The 13982-nt window shown below is 37.9% G+C and overlaps 2 protein-coding genes across 2 annotated transcripts in view; both read left to right on the top strand.

Moving 5' to 3' along the window:
- The first annotated feature begins 686 nt into the window (after positions 1 to 686).
- LOC113151070 (C2 calcium-dependent domain-containing protein 4C) lies at positions 687 to 3086 on the top strand. The gene has a single exon (XM_026343895.2). It carries the CDS (start codon positions 1489 to 1491, stop codon positions 2752 to 2754), a length of 1266 nt encoding a protein of 421 aa, XP_026199680.1. The 5' UTR covers positions 687 to 1488; the 3' UTR covers positions 2755 to 3086.
- Positions 3087 to 5606: 2520 nt separating this feature from the next.
- Positions 5607 to 13982, top strand: part of vps13a (vacuolar protein sorting 13 homolog A) — a 34480-nt gene continuing 26104 nt past the window's right edge. Inside the window, exons 1-17 of the mRNA XM_026343022.1 lie at positions 5607 to 5789; positions 6587 to 6630; positions 6725 to 6767; positions 6850 to 6945; positions 7347 to 7448; positions 9635 to 9744; positions 9934 to 9993; positions 10114 to 10173; positions 10411 to 10491; positions 10950 to 11007; positions 11355 to 11482; positions 11687 to 11793; positions 11907 to 12078; positions 12567 to 12629; positions 13031 to 13160; positions 13371 to 13465; positions 13617 to 13759. Coding sequence (XP_026198807.1) covers positions 5690 to 5789; positions 6587 to 6630; positions 6725 to 6767; positions 6850 to 6945; positions 7347 to 7448; positions 9635 to 9744; positions 9934 to 9993; positions 10114 to 10173; positions 10411 to 10491; positions 10950 to 11007; positions 11355 to 11482; positions 11687 to 11793; positions 11907 to 12078; positions 12567 to 12629; positions 13031 to 13160; positions 13371 to 13465; positions 13617 to 13759 — 1592 coding nt within the window. The 5' untranslated portion in view covers positions 5607 to 5689. The remainder of the gene's footprint in view (positions 5790 to 6586; positions 6631 to 6724; positions 6768 to 6849; positions 6946 to 7346; positions 7449 to 9634; positions 9745 to 9933; positions 9994 to 10113; positions 10174 to 10410; positions 10492 to 10949; positions 11008 to 11354; positions 11483 to 11686; positions 11794 to 11906; positions 12079 to 12566; positions 12630 to 13030; positions 13161 to 13370; positions 13466 to 13616; positions 13760 to 13982) is intronic.

A 13982-nucleotide genomic window follows, 5' to 3' on the forward strand; every position in this document is an offset into this window, starting at 1 on the left:
AAACAAGAATTCAGTTCAGCAATGTTATAATAATAATAATAATTATTATTATTAATATTATTATAGTTGTTTATTTTTATTTAGCATAGATGCAGATGATTCTCAACCAAGACAAACGGAAATTTAGGATATCTCCTACAGTAAACATAATCCATGTACGCCCTCTTGTGGATGAAGACCTCATATCTTTTTAAGGGCCTGCCAGTTTGATGTGAGTACAGAGTACCAGTTGTTAGTGTTTAATAACAAAACGTGACACTAAGAAAAATCATACCAGCAACTTTGGATAACATGTGTCACATTATGTCAGACAGGTGAGGATACAACACAAACGTGTGTTAACTTAGATTATTACGGGTGAGACTTCCGATTCAGTTCCATCAGGGTCAATAAAAGGTCAGAAACAAACTGAAGGTGTCGGACATTAAATGTGATGAATTAAATACTGCAGGTACAGAATGTCCTCTATGTTCAGTAATTCATACTACATGTTGAGAATGTTCAAGTTTATTAATATAATAAAGCAAATACAGACTTAATAAAGTCAACAAAAACAAGTGATATGAAGTTATGTTTTTCCTTTAAGAGTCTAAGCAAAGTCACAAAGTTTCTCCTTGACTGCATCAAAATAAGTAAGTATAAAAATGTTTTAAATCATTTTTAAAAAGGGTTTTATTACCATCCAAGCCAGCAGTTTACCGAGTTTGACTGAGACAAAAACACTGACTCTGATCCTCCGGCTACACGTCAGTTGTCGGAACCACCAGCAGTTTAAAGGTCAGTGGATCTTTGAGGTGGTAGGTGCTGTCTGCTGGCCTGGGGAGCTGCTGTCTTTCAATTCCTTTGAACAAGAGGTCAGATCGCTCAAAAGCAGATTAAACTGCACTTACATCATCATGACCACAACGCACACACTGTGTTTTCATCTGATATTCATACTATTTATACTTTTTTTTATGACACTTTCTTTCAGCTATCTTAAATATTTTACCTTTGTTAAACTGGAATTTAGAGAATCACATTTAATACTGTTTTAGAGAAATCCACATTTCAGTGCTGATTTTTAATTGATCACTTGCTTCCCACTCAGTTCCCCACACGTAGCGAGTGACGTGACAGACTTTGTCTGTGACGTGTGCTCCTTATGTGCTTATGTAAGTGGTCAAGGTGTTTTTTCACAGAGGACAACAGGCAGAACACGTAAAGCTCGTTCCACTGGTCCCAGGAGATGATTGATGCTGAGCCTCGCACCCACCCTTAAAATCTGTTACTGGCTTATCCATCCCACACGCTGGTTTTGCTTCAGAGAAGAACGTGTCACAACCACACAGGTGAGAGGAAAACATTTTCATCATTTGTAAAGATATTTTTACTAGAAATATACAGAAAAATCTTATTCTCTGTGAAGCTTTTTTTGTTTAATTTGCCTAAACCATATTTTCATTCTTGCTTCCAAAGGAAATCCATCTACATACATACACAATAACTATGTGGTTCCTTGGAAAGATCAGGGAGAACATGGAGAGCATTCCTCTAGAGTTGAGTCGTTACATGGGAAAAAGTGAGGAGAATCTCTTTCTTTCCTCTAAAACCAGTCTTTCTCATAATCTCCACAACAACATCCTCACTCCAGACAAGATCCCAGAGTTCTCTCTGCCCCCACGGCTCTGCAAGAAAAGCCCTCAGCTTGAAGTTGAGACAACCCCACCTTACCTGCATGATCGGAAGCAGACACCCACGAGCAACACTTACACGGGCGCCACACATGTAAAGAAGGACGTGAAGACAAAGCATGGTGATGCATCAGCAGCTTGGCAGGATACAAAGAAACCCTTGCCATTCTCTGCAGAGGGGTATGGTCTGGCTGGGATATATGAGAGCCCCAACACTCGAAGGAAGGAGTCCTTGTTCCACTCAAATCGCCCTGTTTACATGTTTGATAGAAGCATGTCTACTGCAGCACCCAGTCAGGCAAAGGAGACTAAAATGGGCAAGAAAACTTTATCTGGTTTTCTTCCATTGTTTTCATGCAAGAATCTGTCAGAGGCAGGAAGCCCAGAGAATGAAACACCCTCTTCCAGGGATTCATCTCCTGTCTGTTCCCCATACAGTTCCAGATCCTCCCTCTGCATCCTTTCAGCCAAAGGCCGTCTTAAAGGAGCAACATCCTGTCCTTCATTAATTGACAGCAGGGTGGACACAGGGAGATGGACGAGGACAGGGTTAAGTTTAACAACCTCTTCCAGTAACCCCTTAAGCTTACGGGGAAACTCACTCACAGTATCCCCGCCTTCCCTTTTCCCGCTGGATGTTCTGCAGTGCCAGGAGAGACTTCAGCGCGAGCACGTCCTCCCTATGCAGGGCCGTGGTAAAATGCGTCTCTCTGCTGAGCGCACCACATTCCCCGCCAACACATGCTCATCCCTGTTCACAGTCAGAGTCCGTGTGGTGTCTGTAGAAGGCCTGCAGGATGATACTGACCAACAAACCCTGAACTGTGCAGTGACTCTGTGTCTGACGCCGGGGAAGCTGCAGCAACAGGTGAGCGCCACCATCAGAAACTGCCGCAGTCCTGTGTTCAATGAAGACTTCTTCTTCACAGCACTCAGTCAAAACGACCTGCTGCAACTGCAGCTAAAATTAAAAGTAGTGAATAAATCTGCAGCTGGATCACTGAGGAAGGGGGCAGTGATTGGAGTGATAATCAAACCACTATCACAATTACTCCCTCTGAACAAACAGCTAGAAGAATAGATATTTCTCTTCTATTTCCTTCCTGTCTTTTCCTTTCAACATCAGAAAGGAAAACCACTTTATTTATTGTTGAACATGGGAGACATTAGAAATACTGTGTGCAGACTATGTGTGCATTTTGCTTCTGCTACTGTATCTCACTGAGTTGGTTTACATCAATGGGTAGCCAAAAACCTATAGTCTGAAATAAATTCAAATGTTGCTCTGTGTCTTTTGTAAAGTGTTTGCTGATAAAGCCATAATGTCACCTGTTGTGTTTGTATGATGTAAATAAGTAAATAAATAAATAAAGATATTGACTTTTTTGAGAATCACTGCCCTGTTTACTTTAAAGTATCTGTTACTATGCTATTAATATTAATTGATATTATGTGTATGATGATGTCATGTCTCAACTAATGCCCTTTATTCTGCTCTTAACGGAGTCTCGTGTGCCTGCACTCATATTAATTTCCAGACAAATTTAAAACCTTGTTTCTAGTTTGCCTACTTCCTGTCAGTGGTCATGTACATATTATTTTCTCCCTCCCTTAACACCTGGATTTATATTAAACATATACACAAAGTAGGTGAAGTTTGATTTCAACGTACTTTTAATTACATTTTGACTAATTATTTGTCAAATGTAGACATTTAAAATATCTACATTTCAGTAGATACAGTACATTTCCTAGTGAAAACTACAATTAAACATATCACTACTGTGCTACAATGATTGAAGATATCAGTGGTAATGATATTTTTAATGTGGAACATTTGTACCAAATGTATTTTAGTCATGTTTTTGGATATTTGAAACTAAGATATTATTAGTCATCTAGAAAAGAGTTTATCCTTTAAAAGTTTTTTTCGACATTAAAAACTTAATCTTTTTAACTATATCTAAAATACATTTTGATGGACAAGTTAATACTCAAGTAAAAGTGGTGGAAAAAAAACTACTACAAGTAAAATGATCACAACAAAGTTAAAGATGTATGGGCTGGATGTTACTGTGCACTTGCTTCACTTCTGTCACTAAAGTAAATTTGAATAGTGTGGCACCTACGTGACGTGCCTCTGGCTACTTCCTCTTCACTCTCTGATGCTTATGTAATATGTGATTAAGATACCTGTTACAACAGAAACTCAGTGTGCAACAGCAGCTGGTTGAGCTGATCTTAAATCTAAATACTCACAAGTTAACTCGTCATTTATTGGATGATAATATTTTTTATTAGCAACTGACATCTGCAAAAAGTAACTAATCTGTCAAATGAATGTAATAGAGTAAAAAGTAATGAAGTATTTCCTCTTAATTGTACTTTCAATTGTCACCACTTTTAAAATTTTGCAGTTTAGTCTTCAGAAAGTTAAATGATCTTATTGAACTTCTTTGATTCAGTACCAAAATTTGATTTTATTAAAATTAAGAAAAATTATTGACAGTATGGCAGTACAAGCATTACAGATAACATACTTGCCTTTAGGACTCCTCTAAGTTGTTCAACCCACTAGATGTCACTGTTCTTTTTATGCAGATTTTGCACTCCTTTCTGCACATCACATTTCCTTTATATCACCAGTCTGATAAGCTCAAGGACTTTCTTTGCACTACTACATTTATCCAGCACCTTGAAGCTATTCAGCATCTCTGTAGCATGTTTGTATATTTGTAGTATTTTATTTGTGTCTCTTTTGTTTATAGCTCTTTTGTGTATACCAGGCGTATGAGAAGCTGCAATGTTCATCCTCTGTATGTAATCTACATGTGGTGGAATTTACAATAATGTAGATTTTGACTTTGGCTTTTCTTGTTTTGTTTGAAGACCCAAAGCTTTAATCTGTTTTGCTGCACAAACAAAAAGATAAAACCCAAACTGTTTCAGGTTTCATCTGCCTATCAGCAAAATCTTATTTCATCTTATTTCCATGAAAAACCTTTAACATTATGTACCCACAGTTTATAGAGGTGTTGGAAATACACAGACTTACGTGATTCAAAGTCAGGGTACCTTTCTAAAAAGGTACTCCACTACAAGTAGAAATGTAATTTCACATTCCTCCTTCTGCTGAAGTACTAATTTTTGAAGTATGCACGTGCTGAAAAATGTGCATCAAGTATAGAGTACTCCAATAAAAATACAACATATTTTAAACACTATTAAACTTCATGCTGTTGATGAACTGGATGTACAAGTCTAGTCCTGATTTGTTTTACATGTGCCACATAAACAAGGCTCCTGCAGAAACATCCTGTTCTTTCTCGAAAGAAGGAACATCTTCAAAAACGTTATTTTGGGGGAATTTCTGAGAATCATCCAAGATTAGTTTAATTTAATTACTTCTATTCAGAGATTATTACCCCTTCTAAAGATGAAAAATAATGTCAAGACACATTTCTCTGAATTAAAAAACCAGATCTCTGTTACCTATGGTAAAGACAGGACTGATTTCAAATATTTTATGTACCTTCAGATAGTTAATTCATTGCAATAGGATGAATTTGGCTTTAAAAAACCTAAAAAACCTTTAAAAAAAAACATGAATCTGTAAAGCAGCTATCAACTAAAGCTGCCAAATGAATGCAGTGTAGTATAACTAAGAATGAGAATGCAAAGCGAAGTATAAATTGTACAATCCAGTAGTAGATTACTTGCACTGTGACCTCTGGCAGTTCTTCTTGCACTGTGACCTCTGGCAGTTCTTCTTGCACTGTGACCTCTGGCAGTTCTTCTTGCACTGTGACCTCTGGCAGTTCTTCTTGCACTGTGACCTCAGGCAGTTCTTCTTGCACTGTGACCTCTGGTCTGCACTGTGTTGCAGCAGCGGCTGAAGTAACTGCAGGTAGAGGACTCGAAGCTCCGCCCACCGCAGAACGTCCTCAACTGACGTTAAACCGAGCGAGTCCTCCACAAAGTAAACATGGTGACAGACACATGAAACAAGACGCAAAATGGTCTTCGAGAGCGTGGTGGTGGATGTCCTCAACCGGTTTTTAGGGGACTACGTTGTCAACCTCGACAGCTCACAGCTGAAGCTCGGCATATGGGGAGGTAACTGAACTTGTGGTTTTATTTGACTAATCTAGCTCGCTAACCAACCTAGCTAGCAAATGCTAACGGTCGCTAGCCACCGAGCGTGTGTGGGTTAATTATCTGTCCCTGTATCTTGTGTAGCTCTTCAGTGTCAGCAGCACGGCGCAGTCAAATGCTAGTACGTGTATAAAGCAGCAAGCGTCGCTAACTTCTGACTGCTACACGTACCTTGTGTTAGCTAACATTGCGATATTTTACTGTTGCAAACCTGTTTGCTAAGTGCACTAATGCGAGTTTTGCAGGAACTGTGGGTTACACCCTCTCACACAACCAGCTTCTTACTTGTCATTGTGGTACTTATTGATTTCTTTTAAGAAGCCTTCCTTAAAATCTAACTCCACACTGTCAAGCAAATGCATTTAACTTGAAGTAAACCGTGAACTAACTTAGCTAAATCATGCAGTTAATTCCTCTTACTTAATCTGTATTAGCACAGCTTAGTATTTGTTGCTTTTATTTACAGGTGAGTTAAATACAGCTTTCAGATAGTGTGCTTTACACAGTCAGTCTTTCAGTGGTGAAATAAATACATGCTGCTTGGCAAGTTGTTCACTTTGTAATAACAGTGTGAGTGTCTTGCGTGTCTTGAATATCAAACGTGTTCCACTGTGTTGCATTAAGTAAATAGAAGAGGCAGAATAACTCCTTTTAAAATTGAACTGTGTTTTCATAAAACTCACAACGCCTTAATAATCTGTTTGTCTTATCAGAATGTACATAGTTAAATTAGTTAACAAGTTTTTCTCTCTTCACAGGTGATGCTGTTCTTAAGAATCTTGAAATTAAGGAAAATGCCTTAGTAAGTTGCATAAGTAAGCAAAACTAGTCTGACATTACTTGTTGGTATTTGTAATGGATATGTGCTACAGTAATCTGTTGTTGTTTTGTTGCAGAGTCAACTTGACATTCCTTTTAAAGTGAGAGCTGGTCATATAGGTGAGACTGTGGTTACTATTCCCATGTGCCACCTTTTCTTAGATAAAGAGCGACATTTTCTTACTTTGTATATCTGTGATAGGACGGCTGCAGCTAAAAATTCCATGGAAGAACCTCTACAACCAGTCAGTGGAGGCGACACTGGATGGTGTCTATCTGCTCATAGTCCCCACAGCAAGTAAGATATATGACCATATATGTCTAGTGAAATACAAAGAAAATTGTGATTGTGATGTAAGTACTTGTTATATCCAAATGCATCCTCTCAATGCCCACAATTTCAGTAGACACATATAGTGCTTGAATGATATTGACCTGCTACTCGCCAACACTTAAGATCCAAAATTTAAGGATGCATTAAAAAGATTTTTGCATTTTAATGACTTGTATTATAGACTTTATGATTAGCAGGCACAACACAGTGAAGCACAGTAGTCAGACAAAGGAAGTCTCTCACTTATTCATGATCCTAAAGTACTTGTAAAGACAAGACCGGACACTCAAACGTAACCTACTATATAGTTAAGTCTTTCCATGAATGCACACACAGATAATAATTTCTATTGATCTTCTTTCTAGGTATAAAGTATGATGCAGAAAAGGAGGAGAAACAACTACAGGAGGCTCGTCAAAGGGAGCTACAGCGGATAGAGGAGACAAAACTGAAGGCTGCTGAGCAAGGTCAGGGTTCAGATTTTTGAGGAGGTCGTGTGGGATCACGTTGTGTACAACTAGATACAATCATGCATTTTTGCTCTTCAGTACATTTTTAACTAAATTTAACTAAAAGAACAGGGAGTAGCTACTGCTGAGTTTGCTAGGCAGAAGTGTAGTAGCAGAGTCTAAAGCCTAGACGTGGTTGTGGGGTGGAGATGCAGAGAAATAGCAGGAGCAAAGATTCTATGGTGCATTCACACATATGGATATGTGTGGTTGTGGCTTATCTGGTTGTGAGTTCCTGTGTTGTTTGTGGAGCAGCCAAACTACAATTTTCACACGTATATTTTTTGTGGTTTATCACTGCTAAGCCAGTTTGTTTGCAGCTGTTTGCCAACACAGAGTCTTCTGACAACACATTTGTCATAGCACTGTGATTACCATCCACTTTACAGTGACTTTACATTTAGTCAGAAAATATTAATGTTACAAGTATTCATAATAATTATTAATGATTATATTTTTTAGCACTGATCAGTGCTGTGGCTAGTTAAAATGTCAAACAGCAGGTCATATGACCCGTCACTAACATTAATCCCATGAGACTTCAGTGACATAAGTAAAACTTGCTGTTGTCAGCTGTGTGTTGTCAGCTCTGCACTGTTAGGATCAGGATTGTCTGTCTGTTGTCTGTAAACAAAAGATTGTATAATCGGTAAGATGTATCACTCTTTTAAGCTGCTGAATAATCTGTGTGGAACTCTCTGGCAGTTTTCTAACTTAGCCTAAAATGTCCTAGCTGAGGGTCCCAGCCTAAGAGGGATTTAGGAAACCTCTCAGAGCAACTCTTGAGTTAGGAAAGGACAAAAACCTCTATCTTAATGAGGAGGTGTGTTTGACCCAGTTACTAGGAATGACTCATTGTTTCAAAGCTGTGATTAGTTATTGAAAACCATATATTGTAATAACTGGAGTTAAATAGATTAAGATTAAAGATGTTACATTCAAGCAAAATATATTTATTTCTGATGGTGTGATGATGTGGTTGTGTGTCTATGAATTATATCAAGAATGTTGGGGAAATCTGCTCTGCAGTCCAGTGGAAATGAGGAACATGTATTTCACAATATGAATCTATGGAAGTGCTGCAATAGTTTGTCTGATCACTCTACTGATGGAAAAGATACAAGTCATCGCTGCTGCCTTGTTTCATGTTGTTATAATATTTTGCTTTCTGATGTTACAGGGTTACTATGTTCCGCCATTTTGTCCCCTGCTTAAGAAACTCTTAAGCTTCTTAAAAGTCCTTCTCCCTCCTCTTAACAGTTTTTCACTCTAGGAGCTCTTTTAAGGCCTAAGATGCTTTGTGAATCATTTTTATCCTGGCTAGGATTTAGTCTAAACTTAAATTCTTAGGAAATGTCATAATTTTAAGAATTTCATCACTAGAAGAACTATTAAGCAGATGAAGCTTTTTCAATATAAACCCCGATTTTCTGATTATAAAGCACAGTATATTTTGCTGTTTAACATCTTTGGCACAAACATTTGATGAACCAAGATTAAATAAACAAAATCAATACTGGATTGAGGTGGAATAACTATTAAATGTGCACCTATTTTTTTCCTTCTATGGCATCAGTTTCCCTGAACATAAATGTATAATCCTGCCCTTGCTTTGATTATCTCATCCTTCAGTGGCCACTACTGGACATGGTATCTTGCTTTGTCTTAAGCTATAATGACTTGCAATATTTCTAAGAACCTGTGTGCTATCCACTGCTTTTTGTAATTTACAGATGAGAAAAAAGTCACCTTTGTGGATTCTCATCACTTTGCACATGTGCAATAGAATTCTATAGCCTAATATGTGTACATGGTGACTGACAAAGTCATTCTTTGACTCAACACGCAGTAACGGGAGCTTAGGCTGACAAATAAAAACACGCTAGCTTATATTTTGTAAGGTGTTTAACCCTATAGTATGAAGTGCCTTGAGACAACTTGTGTTGTGATAAATTGCTAATTGAACTGAACTGAATTACTATTAAATGTATTGTGTTTAAAACACACTTGCTCACATACAACACACAACACTCCCTTTGCTATCAAGAGTAAGAGCTCAAATCATTGTTCCTAAACCAAAGCTTCATGAAGACCGCAGGGCCAGATCACATCTCATATGTATGAAATTTGTTTGTATTTGACAGAGAACCCCAAGCTGGAAAAGCAGGACACCTTTGTAGAGAAACTTGTCACTCAGGTCATCAAAAACCTACAGGTTAAGATCTCCAATATCCACGTACGCTATGAAGATGATGTAAGTATTCAATTTGAGTTAACATAATGGCTAAATTTAAAATGTGTCAAATTTGTATTTGAAAAATGAATAACAAAAAGTTTAATTGGAATACAGTTTCTTCATATCCACTGCAATAATGACCAGGGAACACAAAGGGAACAGTGTTTAACAGCCCTGCCTCTTATCTCTGAAATATGTTTTCCACAGGTCACCAATCCAAACTGTCCTCTGTCATTTGGAGTGTCACTGCAAAACCTCAGCCTTCAGGTAATGTTTTGTAATTTCCCACCTGTCAGACTTGATACCATATTACACTCAGATATCATTACACATTTCTGTATGTAAATAAAGAATTATTTCATGAGGACTGTTTGTGTGACCTTACAGACAGCTGATAAGAACTGGAACCCCAGTCTTTTGGATGAGAACTCCAGGCTTTTCTTCAAGGTAACAAGTTAATCCTCTTTTGTAGCTTATTCATGTATATCTTATAGGAAATATTATATGTACTCTATCTTATGCAGCACTGCAGGTTTTTGATATTACATTTAATTACTTTGTCACTTCATATAAACTGAAAGTTAAACTAACTTTTTGACAGTTTATTTTTAATTTAATGTGTTTGTCAGGAGCTGTTCTAGGAACCTGACTTATTTCCTCATTGTACACTTTCTTTATTCTCAGCTGGTTCGACTAGACAGTTTGTTTGCGTACTGGAATGTCAACTCGGCACTCTTCTCCAATCACAGTCCGGATGAGGCCTTGGTGAGTCACCCTCTTATTAGTGTGTTGTACCTTTGTCTCCACCAGCCTGAATTTATTTTATTCTAACTATACTAAGACACATGCTCATTATTGTGGACACACAGCCAACCCATCTTCACTGCAGCAGAACACTTCCAAAGAAAGGAAGACACAACATAAGGGCCCTTTTTCTCAAATGCTTTTCAAGCCATTGCTATGATTCTGTTGGTGAATATTGGAAAAGTTTTTGCAAATGCTTCTGAGATCAATGCAGATTTTGTTAACTGTTCACTTTTTCCATGGGGGCTTTTTCTCAAATAGGAGTAATGGAGAGAATATTTACAGTGTAAATGTGGTCTTCTACTTTTATCCACTGCTTTGTTAAAGTAGTAAGGAGAACAGATATTTTGAGAAAATACTGAGTAAAAAAAAAACAGGTACAATGTAAATTAATCTTCTTTCCATTGTGTCTTTTATAGCGATGCCTGCAAAGCAGCATGGACATAAAAAACTCTATTCCTGTCAGCCATGACTTCAGTGAGTCGCTTTCTCTTCGTATATTTGCATTTTTATTTACCATGTTCACTTAAAAAATGCCCAGACCAGATAATGAAGCTACATAATACATGATGTGCATGAAGAAATATTTTCAGTATTCAATGTGAATTGATAGTTAGTAAACAATGTTGAACACATTTGAACAGATTTCCAACACATCTCAGGAGATTCAGTTTTCCATTTCAGTTGTAGGCAATAAAGAAGAACATATTCACACTGTTCATATAGTAGAAAAAAGTTATTCTCAACTCTGTTCATGCATAAAACCTTAAACAACCCAAGCAGTCATGGAAACATTCTGTCTGTTTCTTGTTTCTGGTTCACAGTTTTTCGGCCAATATCAGCGGATGCTAAACTGCGAATGAATCCCAGGTCAGATGTAGATTTCTCCTCTCCTAAAGTGGACCTGATGGTCAATCTCAGTGAGGTTGCCATTGAACTCAACAGACCCCAGGTTGGTGTGCTTGAATGTGTCAGTGTGTCTGTGCAAAAGCCTGGTTAACACTAACTATTTTTGGAAGAGGGGAGCAGAACATGGGGAGATGAATTGATATATTTTAAGAGGGCAAAGCCTTAGAGGAGGGGTTGCTCATAATAAGTGCACGTCTGCCAGTAATCTGTGGCATGTTACATAATTGCTGACTTCCTCTCTTTCCAGTACATTAGCATCTTGGAGCTGCTGGGCTCAGTGGATATGATGTCCAGGAACCTGCCATATAGAAAATACAGGCCTGTGGTCCGTGTTCACAAGAATGCTCGCATATGGTCAGAAAACACTTATAATACAAATTGACATTTGCTAAGACATATGACATTTTACTATCTCGATATCTTAGTTTGCAAAGCTAACCCTATGTTTGTATTTTTCTGGATTCCAGGTGGAAGTATGTGATCACAAGCATACTCGAGGTGGATGTGAAGCCACGTCTCCACATGTGGTCATGGCAACACATTCGACAGCACAGGCGGATGGTTAAATGCTACAGAGAGCTCTACAAGACAAAGATCACCAGCAAAAAGCCCACTGAGCAGCTGCTCAAACAACTAGAGGTGGGATAGGGCTGAACTGGACAGGGGTTAGGGAAGGAGAGAGGCAGGAGATAGGATGGACAAAGGAGCTGGAATATGTAAAGAAGCAGTTCAGAGAAGAGAGTGCAGCAATTCCTTCATATTCCTTTCATATATTTGATTTCCTTGTTTGCACATACTTTGACAGACTCTGTTTGTAGTTCAAATATAGACCATAATTTAACGTGAATTGTAAAATAAATCTAATATGCAAGTAAGTGATAAGAATGCTATTGCATTGTCAATATCTTTTCAGTGATGCATTTGCTTTAGCCGTAGTTACTCACTCATCCATCTGGTGCTCAGCCTTATAAAGGGATTGATTGAAGTGCATTGGGAGTGGATGTTGCATACTAGAGAAATACATCATTGCATCTCAAGCTGCTTCAAGCTACTTTTTTTTTTACTCTTGTGCTGATGTACTTTTCTGAAACTGCAGGAATCAGTTTATCTTTCATCTCTGTTCTCAGGAACCTGAGAAAACCTTGGATATTTTTAACATCACATTGTCCAGACAGCAAGCTGAAGTGGAGGTGAGCTCCTTGTCTAACATGCAGTGGGCATATACTCATTTTATACCAGTATCAGTTGTATCAAACTATATCTGCTGTGATGAATTTAACTCAATTATTATTGTCACATATCACATACTACCAAATTCATGTGACCAAACACTATACATAAAGCAGACAGTAGTAACACTTGATGTAACGGTCTCATTTTACTTGTGCCCTTTTGAAGAAATTGTTTTCTTTGGAGTAATTTCCGATGACAAACATAATGTGAGGAATGTTTCTATGATTGTCCAAAAGGCAAACTAGAAAAATGCTTACATGTAATTCTCAAATGAGTGTAGAATTTTGTAACTATCTGGGTATCAGATGCTGCTTTTGAATTTCCAAGTGATGACAAGATGTTTTTTTTTCCTCTCCAGGCAAGTAAGGCTGGTCTGCGTATTTACCGTCCGGGCTTGAAGATGGAGGAAGAGGAGTCTCAGGGTTGGCTCAGCTGGATGTGGAACTGGGGAGGAGAACCCTCACAGTCAAAAGATGTCAAGACTGGAGGTAGGATCTACAGAATAAATATCAGCATATAGAAAATCAGCAAGACATTGTACATAAAATACAATTTGTCCATAATATGCACAGGTGGAAGGATCAAAACAAAGTTCTCAACTAGGCATTTGTGACTATTTATGGTGTTAGGTAATGCTTATGTACTCCTCATACCTTTGTATTGTATTTAATTCCTCTTGCTCTCTCTCACTGTCTCAGGTTTTGATGAACTGTTAACGCCTGCTGAGAAAGCCAAACTCTACACTGCCATTGGATACAGTGACACTGCTGCTAATCCCAACCTGCCAAAGACTGTGAGTCACTTCCCTCCCAGACACCCACTTAATACTATTAATACACTTTAAATGGGCTCGCCATCCTATTCAGATAATACTACTTATTGCAAAATTCAAATGCTATGTCAGACACTCACTGTTTTTGTACTGTGTTGTCATTATTTTATAGTTTGAGGACATGAAGGTCAATTTCCACATGGAGAGGCTCTCTGTATCCATCAAAGACAAAAAGGACAAAAATGAGATCATCATGTTGACTGTGGGAGAGCTCAAGTCCACACTAACACAGAGATCTGGAGCACAAGCTCTCAAGTTAGTCACATTTGTTTTTTAATAATAATTGTAATTATTTGAATTATTTAATGTGAAAAGAATGTGGAAAAAAAACATAAAAATGTATGATTAAAATATAATTTAAAAACACTGTAAAATGATTAGTAGAACATTGGTCAGTTAAAAATATACTCCTCCAGGACCGAAAGTACCTGTTGAGGAGTTTTGTTTGCATGTCATTTCACATGTGTTTTCTCCTTAG

This window comes from Anabas testudineus, chromosome 9 (assembly GCF_900324465.2).
Source record: "Anabas testudineus chromosome 9, fAnaTes1.2, whole genome shotgun sequence".
Classification (NCBI taxonomy): domain Eukaryota; kingdom Metazoa; phylum Chordata; class Actinopteri; order Anabantiformes; family Anabantidae; genus Anabas; species Anabas testudineus.

What these genes read in the sequence shown, in the direction of transcription:
- LOC113151070 (XM_026343895.2), top strand. Translation starts at nt 1,489, where the DNA reads ATGTGGTTCCTTGGAAAGATCAGGGAGAACATGGAGAGCATTCCTCTA.